General features: G+C 32.7%; 1 protein-coding gene across 2 annotated transcripts in view; it reads right to left on the reverse strand.

The window, feature by feature from the left end:
• Nucleotides 1-26,949, reverse strand: part of LOC119837105 (RNA-binding protein fusilli) — an 85,119-nt gene that overhangs the window by 52,034 nt on the left and 6,136 nt on the right. For both annotated transcript variants that reach the window (XM_038362607.1, XM_038362606.1), the window contains exon 2: nt 2,663-2,755. In XM_038362607.1, the coding sequence (XP_038218535.1) occupies nt 2,663-2,755 (93 nt within the window). The remainder of the gene's footprint in view (nt 1-2,662; nt 2,756-26,949) is intronic.

Raw genomic sequence — 26,949 nt, forward strand, 5'->3', positions numbered from 1 at the left:
TGTTTGTTTGTTTGTTTGAACGCACTAATCTCAGGAACTACCGGTCTGATTTGAAAAATTCTTTCAGTGTTAGATAGCCCATTTATTAAGGCTAGTGGCTACATATGTACCACGGACGAAGCCGGGGCGGACCGCTAGTTTATCATAAGAGCAAGCAAAATTACTAACTTGAACTTTAATATCACCTATATCAAGTTCTCAACACTTGTATAATACTGAACTGACAAACCTTATATGTAGTATATGAAGCCTGCTCTTTACGTCCCAAATTATAGGGCTACAATTTGCGCTTTCACGAATCAAGAATGAGACCTGTACAGTTAGGAACCTGTTTTTTAATGAGATACCCACAAAATGGAGCAGTGCACTTCACTTTAAAATATTCCATCGGCAATGTAAGATTAAACCGTAAAAAGTAAGGTAATTTTTAGCTCCGCGATGTTATTTCTTTTTTGTATTACATTTTACTTTGATAAATATGGCGTTTTCGGGCGTTTATTTTTGGATTAAACGAGAGTCATATTATAGATGGCATTTAAATGAAGGCTTTTAAGTGTCTCTCTAGAATAAAATAGATATTATTGTATTGTGATACAAAATTTGATAATTTATACTCAAGATATAAAGCTGAAGCGTTTGTTAGTATGTTCGAATGTCCTAATCACTACTGCTAGACCGAGTTAAAAAATTATTTAACCGTTGATATAACTGACTTATATGGGCTGTATACGTTGGTACCACAGGCGGTGAACAGACAAACACTTACAATTAGATGATTAAATTCCTCTAAGAAATCTTTCTGTATCAAATAAATAACAAATAACACTTTGTTTATCAAATAAATATTCAGTCAAATTCAAAAAGTTATTCAATTTGCTGAAAACCTACATGCCAAATGGCTAAAACTATTCCTCTTAATTTCGGCGTGGTTGGATAACATTGTAATGTAGTATCTTCTTGTGCTTAAATTTACGCGAGTATTATAATAAATTTTTAATAATATAATGAATAAATCCCGTTTAAAATCCGTTAAAATTTAATTTCTAAACATTGCAATGATAGTGCAAAGATGTCCACAGATTAAAAAACAAAATTTAAAAAGGCAATGTCATTCATTTTAAATATTTAGACGGATTTGCTCCCATCGTAATGTTAGGCAGTCTGCAGCATAAGAACAATGTTCAAATGCATTTAATTTGCTTATTCTTATCAGTATCATTAAATAGTAGCGAACGTAAGCAAAAATTGTTTTGTGGCAAAAATATAAATGTTTATGAGATAACCGCAAGACATTTTATGAAAAATAAAGACGTAACTGTGTCTTTGTGTGACATTGAGAAATATTCAACAGATTAAATTTAAAAAGAGAATGTTTTAATTGTTTTCTACAAGAATCCATTAAATATTATAAAATTAAAAATTAAAAGTAAATAAACAATAAAAAAATATTACATTCGGCTACCTGATTTATATGCTAGTAGCTGTGTCCAACGGTATCACCAACGTCTTAACATATAGCCTTTCTCAATAAATGCACTATTCAAATTCGAACCAGCAGTTCCTGAGATTACACCGTTCAACCAAATAAATAAACTCTTCATCTAATAATATAATTAGTATAGTTAAATAGTTTAATTATATAGTATAGTATATATAGAAGTTATAGTTATTAATAACGGAGTTACTTTTATTGGTCAAAATATAATTTAAGTAATAGAAGTTCTTTGTAGGGGAATTTGTTTAATGTACTATGCTCTGAATTCTTTGTAAAAAATTGATTTACGGTATAATTATTATTGCAATTAATTATGCTACGAAATCGACTATTTTTAAGGTTCTGAGAAATTATGAAACCGCTAATTTTAAAATACAATTATTAATAAGTAGACACTGGTATTAGAGATGTACCCACACACATATGTTGGGTATGTTTAGAACAAATAAAGCAGAAGAATCCAAACCTATTATTGAACATAACAAACTCAGACCACAGATAACTTTTATTAAATAACGAAATGGAGCGTCAGTCATTAGATTTTAAATATAGAACATTTTTATAACCTGCCAGGAAAGGACCCACATATTAAACTAAAATTTACATTATCTGTAGCGCCACGTTGAACAGAATATTAATATTCCTTGATTGTAACAGAGTTGTGGGTTAAAGTTGAGGACATATCTAATAACCACAATTAAACGTAATTACCTTCCATTGAATAGACTTTGCTCAACCGAACAGGGTAAAGGTGGCTGCGTTATATATTCATTTTGTAATCATTACTTTGTAATGGGATTAAAAGTTAAAACACAGTTTTACAGCCTTCATAGTGCATATAATAAAAGGTCTGCGTTAGATGCTTTATTTTGTATGGTAATAGATTGAGATTATATATTACAAAATTAATGTTATTCATTATTGCTGGATGTTGTAATATTTAAGTGCTGCATAGGATACATTTTTAAATAGGATTCTAGATAATATTCTATCTGCCTTTAGTTAGCAACCTGTTATGGTAATTCCGTTAATCAATATTTTTTGTGTGCTTAAAAATTTAATCGATTGCGTAATTAAAATAACTAAATATATTTATTATTTAATTACAATACATCTATATATAATTTACTTTGTTTAAAATATAGCAAATAGTCAAAATAATCATACCTGTTGTATTATAACTTCTAATGGCTGTCCCGTTTGCAGCTCCTCTGACGTCCGTCTCGTCGGTCTAACCGCATACTCCCTTTCTCCAATAATCTGAAAAAAAAAATCATATTTTAAATATAGATTAAAAAAAAATAAAACGTGGCAAATGTTTAAGAAGTAAACATTAGTTATGTTTAATGTTATAATAAATTCTCTTTAATCTTTATTTACGAAATCAAACCTAATTGTACAGGTCGTTTGCAGACTTTTCCAACTTGCCGAAATTTAAATCTACATAGCTGCCTTTGGAAAGTATACTTTAATTTTTACTTTTATAGCATTGAAATGCTTGAAATGCTTTTCAAAAATTTCTCAAGTATACTTTAGTTTCAACAATAAAGGTTTCCGACGTACCTGGGAAGCGAGATACTCCAGATCCTAAAATGGGCCTAAATGACAAGAATTTCCTAGCAAACACAAAAAGAATCGTCTCTATCGGTAAACTCACGTATTAATCGGGTAACAAGCTTTAAAAAAATGTCGAGTTGAGCCTCACTAAACTTCGCTTTGGGACAGTTGGTTAGGTAAATAGAGTAGCATTTCATTTTATCTTCATCTTACTATAAGATAAAGTATGCCATTCTATACATTAAATATCATCTGAAATGAATAAATACAATGTACTGTGTGTAATTGTTGTACAGCTGTGTGTACACAGACTTTAAATTTGCTCGTTTTTCGTAAGTCACTTGAAAGAAATGCTATCCTATCCTACTAATATCATAAATACGAAAGTTTTAAAGGATGTGTGTGTTTGTTGCTCTTTCACGCAAAAACTACAGAACCAATAACAATGAAATTTGGTACGTAGACAACTGGAATAACATATAGGCAAATTTTTATCCCGATATTCCTACGGGATACGGACTTACGCGGGTGAAACCGCGGGGCGCAGCTAGTGTTATCATAATCACAAATATGACTAACTAGTTTCAACAGAACTTATCGCTGATAAAAATGATTCATTCTTTTTGTAAGATCAAGGTTTTTCAACGATTATGAAAACAGATGATTAAACGTCGAATAGAGATTATTATACATAGTCTTAGATAATGTTTGTTTCGAGTTCGATAAATTTATTTGTACATATCCTATTAATATTATAAATGCGAAAGTTTGTATGGATGTATGGATGTATGGATGTTTGTTACTCTTTCACGCAAAAACTACTGAACCGATTGCAATGAAATTTGGTAAGCAGATAGCTGGACAACTGGAATAACATATAGGCAACTTTTTATCCCGATATTCCTACGGGATACGGACTTACGCGGGTGAAACCGCGGGGCGCAGCTAGTAAAAAAATAATTGAGTGGAAATAACAGAGAATTTAAGTGTTAAGTACATGTAATAAAACACCAATTACATATTAACTTTTTGTATGTCTAATTATTCGAGGTTATCTCCTAGTTCTATAATATCTTCGAGACTGATTATCCGAGAGCTGATCTTGCAACGATACATATGAATTATTTCCAGGCTAATTGTTTGCTGATAACAATAAGTCTTCCTTGAATAATGTAAAGACTGTCAATATTATACTACCGTAAAAGGAAGTTTATTTATCAATGAGATGTATTTAATTTTTCGCTAAATCGTATTAAAATTTCAGTCCTAACTATTCACAGCATTCTATGACGTACATTACATATAACGTTCCCACTTCCCAGTAAATCAGTATATTACGACCCACATGTTTCTAATTTCAGCCTGTGACGCTGACGAATGAAAACATCGCCACCGCGCATGCGCCGCACCGGCCAATCATAAGCTTTATCATCGTAAACAAACATGGCCGACTGAACATCGAATGGAATAAACGATGTTGATCCAATTATTGACGCAATTAGCTTTAATTCATGGCTTCGATTTGAAGATTCAATTACGATTTGTACTTAAATCAATTAATTTTAGCTTACAAGGTAACCTAAGATAGTTAGTAATTAAACTGATGGCTGGATATTGGTTATTTTATTTATTGATATTAATTTACGAATCTATTTTGAGATTTAAATGAGTTTAAAAATTCCGGATTGTAAAGTAAAAAAAGATTAAAATCTAGAAATGTCAACATTTTTGTACACAACATTGTTTTATTTATTTATACGGCAATCTTTTCAGAAAACAACGTCGTTGTGAAATCGTCTAGACATAAAGACAAGCTTATTATTCTGCGATCATTTCGCATGACTCTGCGAATTTTAAGTTTTAACCAGTCAAGTCGTCCTTGTAATTTGGGCAAAAAAAATCAAAATTTCAAGTGAGCGTTGCCACACTGTAGTACACATTGTATGTAAAGTTGGGTCGCGACTCCCATTGCGCATGCTTCGGTCAAATGTCACCGACAATGGCGGGAACGACGGCGGCCATTTTGATTTTAGTAACGTTTTTATAATAGTTCGCCCTTCTACGTAGGTGCTGAAAATTGTTGTTTAGCTGTAAATTTAACTACTTGTTTTATTGCAATAAAGATAATTTTAGACTAAGTGCGGATAGCGGAATAATTTTATTATATTGTTTGTAGAAACGTAGGCGGTTCTTATAAAATCATGATTGTAATCGTGACCTGTTGGGACACTTTTTAATAAAAGTGTTTGAATGATTATTAAAATCAAATTATATTTTAACATATATTTCAAATTACAATTGCAGACCTCTCAGTTAGTTATATTCTCATTCCAATGTTTTTTTCATTGCCTATCATTAAAACATAACTTGAACTTAAAAAATTAATAAACATCTTATTAAAACATAAATTTTTTAAAACATTTACAAACATCCGTTTACCCGAATGCAAATGTATTTTTTGTATATTTAATGAACACAGACAGTTGTTACACTTAATAATACAATAGATTCAACTAACATAATAATAAAAACACAAAGATTCTTAACACTCACGCCCTAATATAGTGAGATATTATATGTGATGAATTAATAAGAAATAATAAAAGACGACTACGTGAAATATTGCAAAACTTTTTTTTTTTTTCGGATACCGAATACCAGTGCTACGCTTAAATTATGGAATGGTAAAAATAACAGTTAAGCAAATGTCATGCTTCATCAGGAATTAAGACGGAAAATAGTATTTGCTACATTTTACAAAACTGTAAACATACAAATGTATGAGGATTATAAATCTTCTGCGCTAAAAATAAAGATGTCTTTATAATATGATAACTTTTTTCCAATGTGAGCTTAACACTAAATCAGCTATTGCTAGGAAATATTTTCGATGTGGGAGTCTATCACGCTTCGGCACGACTCGGCCCAGCTTGCATCGGGAAAGGTACCATATCCACAAAAAAGGGCGGCATATAATAGCATACAAATGCTACTGTGTTTGGTAAGATGAGTGTGGGGACAGGAGGCGCGGATCCTTTTCCTCACCTCAGTCCACAGCGCCACATATGCAAATGTGGTGCTGATTGTTTATTAGGCGACCCACCTTCTCAGTTGCCTACTTAGACTAAAAAATTAGGGTTTTTCCATTGGCCTACGCAAGAAAATCCCCGCATACATAAATATTCACTTTAAAATTGTTTTTGCAATAATATTCTCAGGATTTGTCCACAATCTTGTTTACCTCGAGGGTGCAGTTAAATGGAAACCAATCGATTAATTTACATAAAAATATATCACTGCAAAAACGTAATGGACGGAAAAACCACGAAATTATTCTTAATTATAAACAAAACGGACTAACGTATAATTCTGATGTTTTTTGTTCCAGTATCTACGTTTTAATTTATATGCTCCATTTCTATAGATTTGTTTATAATTATTATAAACTAGTTTTAGCCCGAGACATGGATCACGGTACTCTGCTAATAATTTGCCCATAAATGGTATATTATGGTGAAGTATGACGAATGAAATCAATCAATCGATGCGAAATATTAACGTATACATATAACAGTATACATTGCTACTGGATATCTTATGAATCGTTTTACATCTCGCAAACAGTAGTATTTGATGTGACGTAATTTATGACTATCTAAGTAATCACGACTAAGTTTACCGCTATCTGAGAACAGCATAGACTAGTCTGATGCAGGAGCAAGCGACAACCCCAAAAGAGTTAGCCCATCTATATGGGCTAACTCTGGGGAATATAGATTCTAGCTTTAGCTTATCTCATATAACATGATTATCAGAGCACAGCTAGAAGTAGGTACGCCTCAATATCGCCGGATATGGAAAAAACCCAATGGCTTACTCAATCCTGACGATAGCGCATTGAGAATTTACGCAATCATTCTTACAGTAGTAAATCCTACGTCGAATAGTTTGTAACCCTAATACTACAATGCACTTTCTTACACGAGCAGAGTCGCGTGAGACAAGTATACTTATGTATATAACCGATCCACATATCCATGTTGCGTGTTCCAACCATCACTGTCGTTTCCTATTACGCACACATTGCTTGCAACACACCTTTGCAATGAGATACGTCTTTAGCGCGTCGTATCGGGAAGTTTTGTGAATGCGTTAGACTTATTTACAACTGTGTTGTTCTCTCTAATCTTAAGCTAATACTAGTTAACATAACCATTCTATTTTTGAGGAGGTTGTAATTTAGAACCTATTGTTTTTTTTATCGATTATTCCGTCGGTTTTCTACGAATATAATTCTTTTGGTGTTTGATTTTAAATTGTCATTTAGTCACATTTTATAATCTCGGCTGGTACTTCTCCTCGTGAGCGTCAGTGACTAATTTTTTGGAAAACAATTATATTTACAAGAATACATACATGTGTCGTAACTCGATGTTATGCGCCTATTTGCGGTTTGAGACCGTACTTCGTAGTATTCTATAGTAGGTTTACGTATACTCTTCACCAAGACATTATATACCTAGATTAAATAACTTAATTCATATATAACATAGATTCATGTCTTTTAATACGCTAATTACTAAGCATGATTACCAGTAGATATTTCTAGAAAGGAACTTTTTAAGATACTCAACGTGTACTATATTCGATCAATCAATCTATTTCAGTGTTACCAACTCTCAGAAATAAAAAAATAAAAAAAATAAAAATAAATAAATAAAAAACCCCTAACTCTAAGTCAAAACCCAATACATAATATGTAGGTAAACCTAAAAAATAATATTCAATCAAAATAATATAATAAGTAATATTCAGTAATTAATGCTTTTTATTTATAAATTAAATATTCAGTAATTAATGCTTTTTATTAATACATTAAAAATTATGTCAGTTTCCTTTGAATTGTCAGAATTTTTAAAATTATACATGTTAACATTGAATAAACTTAACATTTTAGAAGATGGAGTGAATGTTGTGCAAGATCCACCATTACGAAGTAATGTGAAAAATAAAATTAATTGATTATTGCATTGGATAGTTCTATTATATTCAGAATATTATATATTCAGCAAAACCCTAAACATATAAAACCCCTAAAAAAATCACATTCCACTAATTTACCCCCTAAATTTGGGGGGAAAAGTTGGGAACACTGATCTTTTTCGCAGCATTAAGCTGTAAGAGATTGGATTTGTCAAACCGCGTAGCAAAGAGGAATAAGTTGTATGATATTTTATTATCCAGTTTTATTCGTTATACATAACGGTATATCGCTACATAATGTTGCTATTTACGAATGGATTATGCAATAAAGACTGGGTTATTTAGCCTCGCAAACGTTCAGATAATAATAATTTAATAAGTGATAAGATTTTAGTGATTTATGAGGAAAATACAAAAAGAAACAAAGACAGCGTACGTGTAATTGAGGAAAATATACTAAAAAGAAAACTAGAATATAGCACAGCAATTTGATGAAGTTTTATTTATATATAGTGGCAATACAAGAGTCATCTGATGGAAAAATCTAATAGGTAGCGATCACAACCCACAGCGAAGGGAAGGTATTAGAAGTTGGATCATATAGAGACTTCTAGAACTTTTCTCATATCTGACATATCTGACTAAACTTATAGAACTCCAATAATACAACAATTAATATGCACCAGCAGGACTCGTTCGAATTTTCTATATGCAGGGCGATTAAAAAGACGTTAGGATTGAAATGTTACGGGAGTTTAATCAGACGAAGAAGAGAAGAGTGGAATGAATAAAAGAGTAGAAAGATGTTGTTTTATGATCCGATTCAGATACATGGATGTTCTTTTATATACCTACTAGCTGACCCAACGCTGTTAGCCTTACTATTATCATATATGAACAATGGATGTTGGCCGATTCTAAGACATACACAGTATGCACACAAAATTTACACATAAGAATCGGTTCATGCCATTTCGAAGGAGTTTTGTAAAAAAATTGTGACACGGGAATTTTATATATAACTATCTGCGCCCCGCGGTTTCACCCGCGTAAGTCCGTATCCCGTAGGAATATCGGGATAAAAAATAGATGTTGGCCGATTCTCAGACCTACCCAATATGCTTACCAAATTTCAGAGGAATCGGTCAAGCCGTTTCGGAGGAGTATGGCAACGAAAACTGTGACACGAGAATTTTATATATATAGATTATAGCTATTTCGAAACACCATTGATTGGAGGCACTCAGAGACATTATACCAGAGAGAAGGAACAAGGTTAACTCTCATGGTAGATGGATAGGTGTTATTGTGAACGCAAAATGCAGCGCAATCTATAAAGCTTCAGAACAAGACGATCCATTCGAAGATAAGTTAATAATGCAAATGACGATACATACAAAATGATGCGTAATAATCATGCATGCTTACATATCACAGTGTGGAATTCAAAATAAGCAATAAAACGTTAAGTTTAAAGGATGCTTACATAGAAATTGAAGTATTACATGGAAATAACCATATCAGCGCGTGTTCACGGTTGAACAACCTGACTGAATGATAGCAGTGTTATGTTCGTGCGTCTTAATTAATTACTGATTTGCATCCAGCAACATTCCGTAAATTCTGATGTTTCGTATCGATTTTCTTTATAAATCAAGGCGATGTTCCTGTTTGTGTTAATAATATTATTGCAACAGATTTGTTGTTTGATTACAATTCCGATCGAGGTTATACGTTTCGCATTATTGAATACGTAGCTTGTTATAATTATTATATATTTAAAGAATTATAATGCTTTTTTTTTATTAAATAGACAGTTTTTCTTATCTGTAATCCAACATTAGTGTTTTCTAGAAATTTGTGTGCCAAGGGCTTGTTGGTTTAGTAAACTCTGGTTGCTAATGGCAATGATTCCTATAATTGCATCCTCCAATAGTTGTAATATTAGAAGAATGACTGCAGTGTTATCGACGAAACTTCGTGAGACAGTGGACGGATATCATTACAGGATTTCCTCAATAGAAGAATCAAATATTAATCGACGCCGACTGTCATGAAACCTGAACTCTTGAATAACGCAGTTGCTTTGTTTAAAAAAAAAAATTGAAATTTCACAATTCTATCAATTTATACATACGTATATAAGTATGTTTGATTAATGATATATGTGTATTTTATTAAAATGAAATAATATATATTATATGAATCGCCAACATTTAGGGTTTCAAAGTGTTTTTTACGAGAAATATGATATATTTCGAGCTGAGAAGATTATAGAGCAGATAAATTTCGAAACATGCACATCGATCGTAAGCCAAATGATCGAACGGTATATTATTTATTTAGTTTTTTAACCACCTACATATTTTGTATTAATAATTGTACGTGGCTTCGCTGGCTTCGGAATCCTCTGAATGAATAAACAAAATAATTAGTGAGCGTTTAAATCCAACACTTATAATTTTAAGCATTTTTATGCATTAAAAAGATTTCGTTTACTTTATTTTTGTCCAAGAATAAAAAATATACCTAATGTAATGAAAAAAGCATAGCTGGCAACCCTAATTACATTAGCCAACATACTTCTTATCAAAGCAGATTCAAAACAACTGTTCTTTGTCCCATTAGAACACGTTTTTACAGAAAACTCAACACACACTTAACTACCTCAATTATCCATCAGTGGAATCATAATAATTCAAGCGTTTTTCTCAAACTTGCCGCACAGACATTGAATAAAACCGGAAATTCAACGACAGCTTGATGTGAAATTATATTTTACCTGTACAATATAAAATTAAATTCAACCTTCTATTGTTTTTTTTAACTAGCAATATTGGTCAAGGATAGATACTAATAAATAATGAATTATTTGGAAATTTAAAATTTCCTTGCCAGTGTAGAAAATGTGTAATTATATTTTATTATAGGTATATAAATACACAATTGAAGAATGTCTATTTTTCGAAACATTGGGCACGGTGAATATATATTTTGTCTATTTGATTTTAGTAATTAAAATAATTAAATTTTGTGTTATTAAATACATATGTAGGTTATTGAAATTCATATTAAAACCTAAGTTATATTCTTTTAATCTAAGTTCATAGTTTGTCAAAAAAAACACACACAATAGAAAATAAATACAAGAATCGTATAAAAAGTATTACAACTAAGCAAAGCAACTTGAATTTCTAATTTAAAAACCAGTAAATTTGCTTACATAACACAAATTATAAATAGAACAAAAAATTTCTATCATAAATATTAATAGTCTCTTAGACTCAAATCAAAACAAACCTTGTAATGAATCCTAGTTTAAAAAAGCAAATATTATTAAACTTATGCACGCACGTCATAATCCTCATTACTACTTTACAATTTATATGTTTATTCACAAAGTTTATATAGCTAACACATGTTTATTAATTAGATGTCTACTACTGAATTATATGTGAACCTACTTAGACCACTTTTTTGTCAAATGCGATTCTGGTTAAAATATCCACCTAATATTTCTATAGCATGCAATAAGAATCTATTGAAACACCAACTACTTTAAAGTTAAATTATTACATACCCTATCTAAAGCTTGCCTGGCAGTGATTGCTAGCAGGGCTAGGCAGGGCTGCCTATTTAACCTTATAATGTTTCTTTCCTTGTTTTCTTCATATTCGTTTGTTAATCTTGCTCTATTATATGTGTTGAATATAGTATATCGTATTGTATTATCATCATCATCATCATCAGCCCATATATGTTCCCACTGCAGAGACACAGGCCTCCTATGAGGGTGTAGGCCATAATCCACCACGCCATGTATTGTATTAAAAGATTGTAAAATACAATTTATGTCTAAGAACTAATTTACCAACGAGGTTCCCATAAAATAATACCAAACAAAGCTTAACTAAACAGAAAACTATAAACCGTGACGCATTCTATTATATATCTAATTAAAATTATGCGTATAATCACATTACCTAATTCTTTATAGTCGATATTACTGTTTTTTTTATGTTATAGCGGCAACTGAGCTGGTGGTTCGCCTGATGATAAGCGATCACCTCCGACCATAAACATTTGAAGGCCTCCAATACGTTACCCGCTTAAAGTTAAATATAAGGAAACATCAACACTTGAAGGCCTCAAGTATATGTATATGGAAAGTTTGCATTATGTCTACAGGAATAAAAGGCAAGGCGTGGAATTGAGAGGAAAGGTCCTTATATAATAAGCTCCAGCTCGCCCAATTGGTATGAAACATAATATATCCAACAAATCTGCACTGTAAATATAAAGTTCAAGAAACATTCTTTAATTCTGTTCTAAAAAACAGGTCACCATCGTCCCTTAAATTGGTTCAAGTTATAATAATTTCCTATTAAACACAAAAATAATCATGTCAATCGGTTGAAAACCCAAAGTTATCGTAAGAGAGTAAAAATGCAAAAAAAAAATGCATTCGAACTGAGAAACTCCTTCGTTTTTGTTATGTCAGTAATATAAGGAGATCTAGGTGTTACAATATAAAAAAGAATCTTTAATTAAACATCAAATATTATATATGTAATCTATGACACAGTTGAAATATTTTCACACTTCCCACTGTTAAAATTATACAACCTTTACTATCTGACCGGTTTTTATTAATTCTCAATACATAAAGATACATCTATACTAATATTATAAAGCTAAAGTGTTTGTTTGAACGCACTAATCTCAGGAACTATTGGTCCGATTTGATAAAATTCTTTCAGTGTTCGACAGCTTATTTATTGAGGAAGGCTATAGGCTATATATGTACCACGGGCGAAGCCGGGGCGGACGGCTGGTTGTGAACTAAATATCAAAGACTTACTACAAAGACTAGAGAGTGTTCATTATAATGCAGTTTGTCAGTGTGATTGTCCCATTCCTTGTCTATGTGCGAAATTATATCACAATTAATTTGGTGGTATTTTGAGTTCTTAGATGGTTATTCAAATAGATTCTGTTTTAATTCTTGAATGTCTTATACAATACTAGCTGCGCCCCGCGGTTTCACCCGCGTAAGTCCGTATCCCGTAGGAATATCGGAATAAAAAGTTGCCTATATGTTATTCCCGTTGTCCAGCTATCTACGTACCAAATTTCATTGCAATCGGTTCAGTAGCTTTTGCGTGAAAGAGCTACAAACACACACACATCCTTACAAACTTTCGCATTTATAATATTAGTAGGATAGTAGGATACATTGTCCACAATGTATATACTTCATACGATAAGTATTTATTATCTGTATCATCTAATTCGGTACATCAAGCGAGTCTATATGACCAATAAATCTTTATCAAGTTACATTGTCTTTATCCATATCTAACTATGTGCAAAATAATCAATTAGATAACAAGTTTAAGTACACACGTAGTAAATCTATTTGTCTGTCTTCATCACGTCAGAACACAATCAATTTGAATGAAATTAAGTATAAAAGTTCAAGAACCGAGAAAAGATAGATGTTCTCGGAGTCCCAATAGAATGGGAACTACGCTATCAAAATACGCGACTGTCATTTATTTAACTACGAACGAAACCTCCAGCGGTGAGGTAGTGCAAAATAAAACACAATATTTCACAGACATCAGAACTATAAGACAATAACAACTAAAAAACAAGGAATACTACGATGCAAATTGCAATCGAACGTGTTTTTAATATATTTCAATAACGATCAGTTACAAATTAACAGAGTTGAATATGTTGCAACGTTATTAACTATTGGGTCATTAATGAACAATTAGAATTATAATTAAACACCATCATTAATGAATAATTAGAATTATAATTAAACACCATCAGCGGTTTGTTATCAATTAAAACCGCTTAGAGGCCAACATTTTATTAAACATTGTATGAAGAACTAGCTGCGCCGCGCGGTTTCACCCGCGTAAGGCCGTAACCCGTTGGAATATCGGGATAAAAAGTTGCCTATATGTTATTCCAGCTGTCCAGCTATCTATGTACCAAATTTCATTGCAATCGATTCAATAGTTTTTGCGTGAAAGAGCAACAAACATACACACATGCTTACAAACTTTCGCATTTACAATAGTAGGAGGATTTCAACGGAAATATCATCGCGCATAAAATACATACAATAATGTATGGTAATACTGATCTACCTTATTAGTGCTTCGCTATTGCATTCATTTACTTGAGGAGAATATGTTTATTAATTTATTACTATATTATAAAGAGGAAACAATTTTGTTTTTGTAATTTCCACACAAATAAGACTGGAACGATTTTAAAAAATCAAGAAAAGAAGATGAAGACAGCATCTTCTGAGTAACAGGCTATATATGTCTATGTCTATGTAAGGGTCGAACAGCTAGTATTCATAACATTTGTGTATACAACTCTTACGTTAAAAGGGACGGGCTGCTAAGAACCACACTATGCGTACGTATTACGTGGGTACTACTGACAAAAGCATCATATATCTAGCGGACAAAAAATACATTACGTCATGCCCATAAAGTTACAAATAATGTCGAACTATGCGTGTTTGGAAAACACAAGCTAGCGTTCGCACCGTGGCTTCGCCCGTATGTTCAAACCCATGAAAATGAGGTATTTCACGGCGGTAAAAAGTAACCTATGTCAATCTTCAGTCTTCCAACTGTCTGGAGATCATACCAATATGATAATTGGAAAGTCTGTTTGTTTTGGTGTTTGACCGTCAATCACACTGAAACCATTGAACGGATTGACGAAATTTGGTATACAGACAGGGTATGAGCTGACTTGGGTGATAGGATACTTTAAATTTATTAAATGCTCCCTTGGGGTAAAAAAGAATTGACAGTCACTAAATCATTTCTAAATGTAATAATTTCACGCGGAGAAAGCCGCGGGCGGAAGCTAGTAAGACATAAAAATCATACCATTAAGTCACTCAAATTCTATTTGTTTAAAATATTACTAAGGATTATTATCCTTATATACCGTTATATATAGTTATATTACAATACCTATTGGTAACGTAATATAATAGACTAATTTTAATTATTCGTTTAAATCTTCTCTCTAAACACTGTCACATGCAAATATCATTCAAAAACAAGTTTAAAAATTCAGATCATTTGTTAAATGCAATTCTATTAACGGAACCCTAAAAATAATTAGCAACATGCACGTGGAAACAAGCAAACAGTATATTGCCCGCACTTTAGATAATTAAAGATTATTACAATGTATTATATACCTGCGTTAGGTTCTTAATTGTGGTCAGTGTCCGCTATTCTCGATAGCGGATGAACTAATCCATAGTCTGTTTAGAAATTAAAGACTTTAACGGATTTAAAACGCGATTTATTCATTATATTATTACAACAAAAGCTGCGCACCGCGGTTTCACCCGCGTAAGTCCGTATCTCGTAGGAATATCGGGCTAAAAAGTTGCCTATATGTTATTCCAGTTGTTCAGTTGTCTACGTACCAAATTTCATTGCAATCGGTTCAGTAGCCTTTGCGTGAAAGAGCAACAAACGCACACACATCCTTACAAACTTTCACATTTATAATATTATAAGTAGGATAGTAGGATTCGCGTGAATAGCAGGATTTACACAATCGTTTTCGCCATACGCCTCTCGACGGTACGTTCGAACTGCTCATAAGTAGGTTTAGTTTTTCCTTGAGAAGTATATTTTTATCATTTTCCTTCTAGAAATTTCTACATCGCACAAACCCACTCGACCTACGACGTAGACCGAACTAATCAACCACCAGTCCCATTGTTTCAAATACCTCACAAGCAAAGCGAGTGTGACTACAAGTTTTTATCCATACATCGCTCAAGGCATCGCTAATTGCTGGCACCTTAACCCGCCTCACCCGCTACGACGGAAAACTCACTAATGTATAATTAAATATGTTTTTCTCAGTGATGTCAAGGCAGCGTGACTTTTAGTTTCGCTTTAGTAATATTAACACACTGTTTCGAATTCAATATAGAACTGGGGTCATAGAGCGCATTTGAAAACGAAAGTTTTGGCGGGCTTCGTTATTTTGTGGAAACGTAAATTGTAAATTTAAAAATTACGCTATACAGCGATGAGACCGTTTAAAACGTATTTTTATTTTTATTGCGTGTTTATTACCGTTGTTATTTTAATATATAATTTGGTTAAGTTTAAGAGCAATAGAGTATATACGTATAAAATAAAAAGCAAAGATTTTTTGTGAACAGATCGCTAGTTATTTATTAGTCTATTCTGGATACAGCCACCGCCAAGTGGAGTCTCAATCCGCTTTGAAGGATGTGGAGGATATAAATCAAATGATAATATCATTTTTTTAGATTCACACTTTATAAAGCAATATATTTAAAATTAAACAAAGGTCCTATGAAGCATTTTTTCGACAGCGGTAACACCAAATACCTGGGATTCAAAGACAAAGCAAAAAATATTCTTAATATAACCTGAAAGTGCAATATACACTGAATAAAGATTATGTGTTGCTGTGGTGATAATAAGCCCTCAAAACTGATTATCTAAGCAAGTTAAGACGAATGTTTTTTCAAGACTTGCCCGTTTATAATCGACAAAAACTAATTTGTTTTGATCGCTGGTGTTTTTCCGAGTTCCGTGAATGTTGTAAACATACGAAATTGATGTACCTGATACTAAATTATTCTCTTAAGAATCTTAAAATCTATTATTTTTAATAAACGAATATTAAAAATATTTTATTTTCAGTATAAAAGAAGGCTACACCTTCTTTTATACAAAAATGTTTTAAAAAACATGTGATGTAAAAATCTTTTAAATTTTGGTAGAAAATGCTAGAATATAAAATAATAATTGTATACAAAATTTAATCCTGAAGATTTAAATCAGGATAATAATACAAACTCATAAAAATATTGTGTTGTCGCCGATCCTTGATAAGTGTACGCTTTGAATTAAATCTGTCCATTTAAAATGGGTCATAAGCGAGAGTACAAACGTACAGGTGAAGCTGATAAAAGCGTGGTAAAAGGACATATAAAATGACTAGCTGTGCCCCGCGGTTTCACCCGCGTAAGTCCGTATCCCGTAGGAATATCGGAATAAAAAGTTGCCTATATGTTATTCCAGTTATCCAGCTGTCTACGTACCAAATTTCATGGCAATTGGTTAAGTAGTTTTTACGTGAAAGAGTAACAAACATCCATACAAACTTTCGCATTTATAATATTAATAGGATAGGATAGTAATGCTCTCTCTTTAATTTACATGTTGACGGTCGTCAGCATATTATGAGTTATGACATTAAAAAGCTGTCATTGTGAAATGTGGGTGGGACGAAGGTCCGTAAAAGTTACCAGACTAGTTCGGACATGGTTTTTCTTTTATCGATTTTTGAACGTTTCGCGTATTAAATAAGAGCTAAAAGGTACTATTTTAAATAGTTTTATCGATTTTTTTCATGTTTCAACTAAATAAGTTGTTTTCGATTCAATTCGAATTGACATTGGTTGATAAATAAACGTTTAATACATTTTCAAGGGTGGATCATTAAAATAAAAATGTCGATCCTAGGATAGATGTCGAGATACTTATATCTAGGGCAAATAGAATAATATTTACTTGAAGATTATTACCTAAAACTTTCTATACTATTTTAGACGCAAAGTAGTCTAAACATTTATACCTATAATAAAACAGTAATCGGATTATTTCACATTAAATATTTAAAGAGTAGTTGCTAAGCAAATAAAAATAAAAACTTTTATAAATTTACAATGTTTTTTCTGTATGTCTATTTAGATTGTATGTGCGTCAATCACGTAAAAACCACTGAACAGATTTTGTCAGAATCCGAAGGAAGAACAAAAATCAAATCAAAATCTCGAATTCGCATTTCCTAACCTATGCGAGGTCCTAACCATCGTTGCCGACGAAGCTACAGTAAAGTTTACTTATTTTCAAACTTTTCTGCAGAATAATGTCCCCTACATAACTAAAGGTAATGGTTTATTTCACAACCACAACTCACGCTTACGTCCACGTCAAAACTAAGTGATCATTGCAAAGGAAACCGTTAACAACCTGACATTACGCACTAAATTGACGCAAACTATAGTGGTTCCTGTGTAATTTGATCACGTTTAAGAAACTACAGAAGAGATAAAGGTAAACAAAAATTAGAACTCTCGAACGATTTCATTGGGGGAGTCAAGCATGTTTCGGCACGAATTGGGACAGCTCGCACCGGGGAAGTACCACACCCCCACAGAAAACCGGCGTGAAATAATAGCTTGCTATTGTGTTTCGTACGGTGAGTGGGGGAGCCGGAGGCCTTTTTCCTTCTCCTCACCCTTCCCAGTCCATTCCTTCATCCCAGTCATTAATCCCTTATCCCTTGAAAGCGGGCAGCGTATTCTCAGATATCTGAGCCTCTGCCAATGCTCATGGGCGGTGGTGATCGTTTACCACCAGCTCAATTGCCCGCTAAGACATAAAAAACGATACTTTTTATTACCAACTAGAGGATCTTCACTCATGCTACGTTTATTTCTACATAAGAACCTTCTATGTATCTATACAAAAAAAGTTTTAAAAAGTGCCTTTTTGGACGAGTCGTTCTGGAGTTTTACGTATAGCAACACATTTGGCAATTAAATTTGTATTTATATATAGATGAGACTAGATGACGACGTCTATTCTATTGCTAGACCTACAATAAAAAAAATCAATTAAATTAAAAAAAAATCAAATCAAATCATTCACTCGTATTCCTTGCTGTTGTTTTCACCAACAATAATGTTGAATTACCTGAAACAGAAAAAAAGAAAATAAATATGATGGTATAAAATAACTCGTATTAAGAATTTATTTTATATAGTTTTTCACAGGTAACCTATGCCTATAATATTCGGTATCGCTCATACAGTATATACTTAACTATAAGTAAGGCACACGCTTAACCAATGATATAATTTTGTATTGCTACAAGGAAAACTAATTTATTCGGAAATAAAACATTGATAATACGTTTATTACAATTTTCAACGAACACACTGCTTAATTAAACTATCTTACATTTTTTCACAACAATCCTCATAGGAGGCCTGTGTCCCAACAGTGGGAACATTTATGAGCTGATAATAATGATTTTTACACTTTTAAATGACAATGTCTATATGGAAACGAATAAATAAATAAAAAGTGAAGAAGCAACTAAAAGAAGAGTCAATAAACTGTGACGAACGCAGAACCCCGATAATATATTTCGATTATGATTATAAACCTGTTGTATCACTAACCCAAACCTGCTTTCCGATAGTTATTCTAACTTCTAAGTATCATTTTAACGATAATACTGAAATAACCTGAATTTATATTATATATTATATCACCTCCTTTGTTCAAATTTTCGAAATTATTTCTCTTGGAATTATTATTGTTTTCATCATTTAAAGCGAATCACAATATTTCGAATCGTGTTCTGGAATAATGAATACGTTATAAATTAATTGTAAATGTCATGTGTAAATAAGTAACACATTGAAGTACTTTGCTCTTTTATAGAAGACAAAACATTCAAAAAGACTGCATGCGACTTACGTAATAATTGTTGTCTTGTAATAAAGTCGGTTTTTACTAAGCTATATTATATGAACTGTAAAATCTCTAAGAATACAAGCCGGTTTTTACTATTATTTATTTTTGTTGGGGTTTTTTTTTATTTGTTTGACAGGTGCGTGGAATCGAAGAAACATCGCAACACGTGATGAGATCTCTTTAATACCAGGGCTACTTAAGCGCGCTACGGTTTAATCTAAGTATACGTTATAATAAGTGAGGTTTTTTGTTTTAAGAATATTATTTGTTGATCCTAAGAGAAGTTTATACTCTATAAACAATTTGAAATTTTTGAAGTAACATTTTACCTTGCCTTACCATGCCTTTATAAGACAACAAAAAACCGTTTAAATCATAACTTAATTTAAACATTTCAGCGAATAGGACAAAGGATAATTCTAATAAAGCGATGTAATTTTTGTCAGAATTGATTGACAGATTTATTTATTTATAATAGCTAAAAAGATGACATCAACATGCGTGAGATGGGCGTCCACGTCCCTCACTACACTAACAAGGTAGCTGCGGGAAACACACGAGTGTAAGCCTAGATAAACGATGAGTGAAGGGTACAGGCCATTGCAACGCATACTCGTACATAGTATTCGGACGAAGAAAATGTACTATAAATCACTGTTAGTGAACAAACATCTAAGATATGCGCTTGGGTTACCTACGTATCTTCAGCGTTGTCCATACTTGTCTAGTATGCCCAATCGTGTCCACGGTGATAAATTTCGACACGAATCTCTACCCTACCTATCATCAGACTCAATAATTATTTCATAAAATTGCTTCGCTGCGGCGTGAACGCATTTATAAAATTAGTAAGGAGAAGCTAATCGAAGGTTTGAACACAACCAACTATCAACTATAATTTTACATTTATTTTTCTTTACACCGTGCCAGTACAGTAAACTTTATCAACACGTGATAAAAGAGTTGTCATAAAATACGTGTATTTTAACGTAATTTCTCACGACTGTATGCTAAACTATAACACAGCTACTAGATATAAAAAAGTTACGTTTATTACCTACGGTAATTTTATTTTCTAGAATAGTGGCGGGACGTTTGCTGACGTTAGCTTCATAGCATATAAAATTTGTATTTCGTTGCTTTATTTTAGATATTGGATACCTAAATATACAATTAAAGACTAACAAAATTTAATCGATTTTCTGTTTGAGGGTTTAGCAGGCTAGCCACCACGCACGCTCATTGCAAAGCAATAACTTTGGGATGATGGTATAAATCTTATATGTACTACTAATAATAACTGAAGAGTTTAATAATTTGTTCTAAACTGTAACTTTGTAAACTCAAACTCATTTTATTTATTCATAGTATATTTATTTATTCATATTTATGGTCATGACATAGTTTTTCCAATTTTGCTCCTTTATCTCAAATTTCAAAAACTATTTCACCATTAAACATATACGTGATCCCTGATTGCTTTAGGCTATATATGTATCACAGGTAGGTACACAAAACCAGGGAGGACTACTAGCTAGTATTTTCTTGTGTTTGACTTTACGAGAGCATTATACATTTAGAAATTAAAGACGTTTTAACGGATTTTAAACGCGATTTCATTTTTTGGGGAGCTCTCCGTGACCACGCTCGGTGTAAAGTGTTCGTAACGTCGTGTTAACAATATAACGAATAAATCGCGTTTAAAATCCGTTAAAAAATTCTTTAATTTCTAAAGGACCACTAGCTATTTATAAAAATACTGGGAATACTATTGGTATTTGGACTCTTAAAGTACGTTCTTATCATCATAGGTAATAATATCTCTCGTAAAATCAGCACGTAAGTGGGAATGAAAATAAAATTTAATTAATTGTACAGGGTAACCCGAGATAGCCCTCTAACAATGACCTAACCGTGGACAATGATATGAAAAATGATTTTTAAATGATTAAATGAACTTTCTGGAATTAATGTTATCAAAGGAGGAAATCTCGGGAGGGAAATGTCTATTCTTTTTTATCTTTAATCTGTAACATTAAAATATCGTTGTGCGGGCAATTTTTTATCTTATAAAATTATCATATGGCTAGTCAAGTTAAACAAAAATTTATAATGACCACAACTGAGGTCCACGGGTTCTAATTAAGTTTCATAGTCACAATTAAGTTGATCTCTGATATAAATACATACAGCTTACTACAGAGAGATCAATTTAAACTGGCGACATATACGAATTAACATCGAGCTAGACTATTTCTTAAAACAATTTCATATTATTACAATTAAGACCATTCGTCGTTTCTAGGGACGTCGGTAATTACTTACATTGTATGTATTATTTACACATTGTACAATTAAAATACCACTAGCTGTGACCCGCGGTTGAAACCGCGTAAGTCCGTATCCTGTAGGAATATCGGTATAAAAAGTGCCTTTGTGTTATTTCAGTTGTCCAGCTATCTATGAAGCAAAATAGTATTATTATTCACCAATAGATTTCAGGAAAAAAAAAACACGAATAAAACACGAATATGATATTTTCTAAAAAAGATTCCTAGCTAGATTGATTTATCGCCCCCGAAACCCCCTATATACTAAATTTCATGAAAATCGTTGGAGCCGATTCCGAGATTCCAATTATATATATATATATATAAGATATTCCAAGACTCCAGGTCGTGTTTAAAATTTTAATATTTATACTACAATGATATATCTTCAAAATCTTAATTACTTGCGTAATATTTAAATGAACCAACAAGTTACGTTTGGAAGTGTTAGTTTATTATTCTATAGGCCTTCGAAGAAAGAATGATTCAATTTACAGGCAGTTGGCGATTAATTTGAATAGATAGGTAATGTTAATTTTCACTACGATTAAATTATGCTGTGTTCATTATTTAAAACATTAAGGCTTCCATTAAATGGTAATCACATTTGGAAATGTTTTGATGTTTAATTACGAGGCTAGTTAACAAATTACGTAATATAAATGTGTACTTGTGGAATGCAACTGTGACATATTAGCCTAGGCCTGTGGCACTGGTCGCGGATGAATTTTAACCACCTCCCGTGGCCCCTTCACTCAACCGGCTCGACGGAACACAGTGGGGTTTTGGTCGGTAAGAATCCGACATAACCCACGGCTCCATCCCCGGGGGCCGTGGGTATCTATGCAAGATTTCCCCACTATAAAAAAGGCCTGTGGCACTGCTGCAGAGAGAACTAATATGGAATTACAGGGTGATAAATAAAACTCGATGTTTATTCCATGAATGTTTTTAGATTCGACTTAGTTGTTACGAAGCATATTTAAAACAAACTTTAGCACCTGACGTTTTTCTCCATATTAATACTTAAATCTTCTAAAGAGTTTTTGTTTTCGTTTTACAATAAACTCAAGAACTGGTTTGTAATAAAAAAATATTTGAGTTTTATATTGCCCATTTATTAAGGAAGTCGTAGACCAATAGGAACGGAGAATCATTAAAAGTTGTCAAATTACGCGGCAAAACGGCGTCCTATCGACTCCCACGCGCAAAATTTCAAGCACAGCATTTAGAATCATAGCATTAGCCGTTCGCCCCGGCTTCACCCGTGGTACATATATAGCCTATAACACTCAGTGAAGCTGCAGCATTCTAAGGGTCAAAGAATTTTTGAAATCGGTATAAACTTAAATTTCAATTTCTCATTACAAGTGTATATAATAATAAACAATTGTGATTATGATATCAGTCACGTATCTAACTAATAGGTACATGCTGTGGAGATAGATACTCAACTTCATCACTATCTATTAAGTATATGAAGTGATAAATCCTACTATCCTACTAATATCATAAATGCGAAAGTTTGTAAGGATGTGTGTATGTTTGTTACTCTTTCACGTAAAAAACTACTGAACCGATCGCAATGAAATATGGTACGTAGACAGCTTGACAACTGAAATAACATAAAGGCAACTTTTTATCCCGATATTCCTACGGGGTACGGACTTACACGGGTAAAACCGCGGGGCGGGGCAGCTAGTGTTCTATATTTCGTCTATTTTTTACCCGAATGTGCTGGAAAAGGGTTTTACGAGTGTTTGTATCTAGAGACCTTATGAACTTGTTTCTACAGGTCTAGTGCCTCACACATTTACACACTCATACATAAGTGTAAATGTGTGAGACACTAGCTGTTCGCCCCGGCTTCGTCCACAGTACAGATATCGCCAATATCACTCAGTGAAGTTGCAACTTCTAACAATGAAAGTATTTAGTATTTTCTTGTGTTTGATTTTACGCGAGTATGATACATTTAGAAATTAAAAACTTTTAAAACGTCAGGTTAATTAATATAACGAATAAATCGCGTTTAAAAACCGTTAAAAAGTTTTTAATTTCTAAATGAAAGTATTTATTTAAATCGTGTGAACATCACACACCTACATACAAATATTTCCTCCTTATATTCGTATAGATATACATTACGTCCCAAGTACCGAGCAAACAGACGAACAAAGCGGATGCATCATTTTCTTGCCCCCCAGAAACACACAAACTTTCACTGTTACGAAAACGACCATACATGGGTTCATATAAATTGCTCATTTGAGCGTCGCATGCCTCGATAAGGATCGCCTCAAGTATTAGGATATCCCAAGAAAAGGTTTCCTGTAATGCTATATTAGTTCCCTTTTATACAATTATACTTTTTGAAACAAAGTTCCTTATCGCGCTGTGAAAGGGGGCTAGACGGAATAAATTCTTACGAAAAGTCACGACACTTTTTGCTATAGTAAGCTATTGTAAGCTGTGCGGCGTGCGCATGTTTCTCTGTCTGTCTCTCTCTCTCTAAAAGAAAGCAAGCCAGATATATTCATTTCTATTTCGCATTGAACAGAGCCTACTGATTAAGTTTATATAAGATTATATTTGTTAATAATAAAAAGAAATATTATTATAACTTAAAAAAAAAAATTATTACAATTCCTTCGCTAATTAATTGAAAGGAACTTCGTTCCATCCGGGTGTCCCTTGACACCTCTCAAGTTATTATTTTCTTTTATAGCGGGGAAATCTTACATAGAAACCCACGGCCCCCGGATTATGTCGGATTCTTACCGACTAAAACCCCACTGTATTCCGACGAGTCGCTTTCATGAAGGGGTCACGGGAGCTGGTAAATATACGTCCGCGACCAAACAATTATACTTACCTACTTATTATTTAGGAAGGCAACTATTATTAAATGTATATCTTATATATTAATTACGCGTCACGTTTGTCCGTGATGAACTACTAAATTACTCAATTGATTTTGATGTAATCTGTACGCTTTATGTAGTTTAATCCAAGTTAAAATATAAGAGTTTTTATTATTTCAATAACCTTAGGTAACGGTAGGTAAAAGGCTCCCCGAGTGAAGCCGGGGTGTGCAGCTAGTAATATATCAATCACAATGTTTAATTTAAATAAATACATCTTATAAATACTTATCAATATTAACATATTAATTTTTATTGCCGACTCATTGCTAATAACATTTTTTTCCAAAATTATATAAAACATTATCCAATAAGCATTTGTAATTTATCATTGATATATGAAAATAAAAAGTCCAATTAAAGTTTTTGCGCAATTAATTGAGCAACGAAATAACATTATATAAATGTACAAGATGAATCTCGACAACATTAATCGCCATTTTAGTTATTAAAACCTATTATTATAAATGCGAAACTGTTTGTCTGCCTTTTCTTCACGCCGAATCCGCTGACTCGTGTTGGATTACATTTCGTACAGGTATAGGTGAAGACCCGGGGGAGAACACAGGATATTTTTTTTAAACAAAAACTTCCGCAGGTGGAAATGTAGTTATAATATAAATTTATGATTTGAAAAAAATGAATAAAAGGTAAAGGTAAGGTATAATAAAAGGTCCTTACTAATTAGATCCTACTAATATCATAAATGCGAAAGTTTGTAAGGATGTGTGTGTGTTTGTTGCTCTATCACGCAAAAACTACAGAACCGATTGCAATGAAATTTGGTACGTAGACAGCCGGACAACAGGAATAACATATAGGCAACTTTTTATCCCGATATTCCTACGGGATACGGACTAACGTGTGTGAAACCGCGGGGCGCAGCTAGTACGTCTTTAAAAAGGTAATAGTAATATAGATAAATCTTCCATTTACAATTATTCCTATTGAGAAAAGCTGGTAACGTTAGCTCCATGATTATAAATCTAAGTCTATTAGCGTTACAAGCATAAAATAATCATGAAATAATAATTCTTGTCCACAAATTAGGTCACCGACGCTCTTAGGAGGCACTACTTTAAATTGTAAATAGGACATTTGGACAATAATTATTCTTAATGTATATTTGAGAAATAAATATTCTGAATATTGTGTTTAATTTTAATTGTTTATATCACAAATAGACACACAAACAAGGAATAATTAAATATAATTGGAATTAGATCTACGTAGCTACCCTGCCCTACCTATCTACTACCCTACTTGCACTGCTCTGAAGATACTGAGCAAAACAGCAACTAAATATTTTCCACTAGCGGTCCGCGCCGGCTTCGCCCCTGGTACATATATATGTATATAGCCTATAGCCTCTATATAGCCTCTAGCCTTCCTCAATAAATGGGCTATCTAACACTGAAAGAATTTTAAAATCGGACCAGCAGTTCCTGAGATTAGTGCGTTCAAACAAACAAATAAACTCATCAGCTTCAGCTTTATAATATTAGTATAGATTTATTTTCTTATACGAATCGAGTTCTGTACGAATGTTTAGCTTGCCTTTTCAAATTCGCGCAACAATATCACATATTTTTTCTTAGTTTTACATAAACTCACAAAATAAATATTTAGTGAGTAGCTTTTACTAAAAAATAAAACCTTTTAACAAATTCTTTATCATCATGGTCATCAGTTACATCATCAGCCCGTGTTCCCACTCCTAGAACACAGGCTTCCTGTGAGGGTTCGGGTCATAATCCACTTCAATGGCCAAGTGCGGGTTGGTAAGCTGATAAATGACGTCGAACTTTTTTTTTTTTAATTTTCCCAAGTTTCCTCACACTGTTTTGCCTCACGAAGCATAGTGATGTGGATAACGTACAGATAAATTGAAAAATCAATTTATTTCTAGCAGTCTCGTCCGATCTGAAACCTCCGACTTTCCGATTAAAGCCCGAGATCCTAACAGAGCCACCATTGTTGCTTCACAAATTATAACTCCGATAAATTTGTCCAATCCAACAAACTTCCGTATAAAAAAATCTTATCCGCCTTTATTGCAAACC

Source organism: Zerene cesonia, chromosome 26 (genome assembly GCF_012273895.1).
Source record: "Zerene cesonia ecotype Mississippi chromosome 26, Zerene_cesonia_1.1, whole genome shotgun sequence".
Taxonomy (NCBI): Eukaryota; Metazoa; Arthropoda; class Insecta; order Lepidoptera; family Pieridae; genus Zerene; species Zerene cesonia.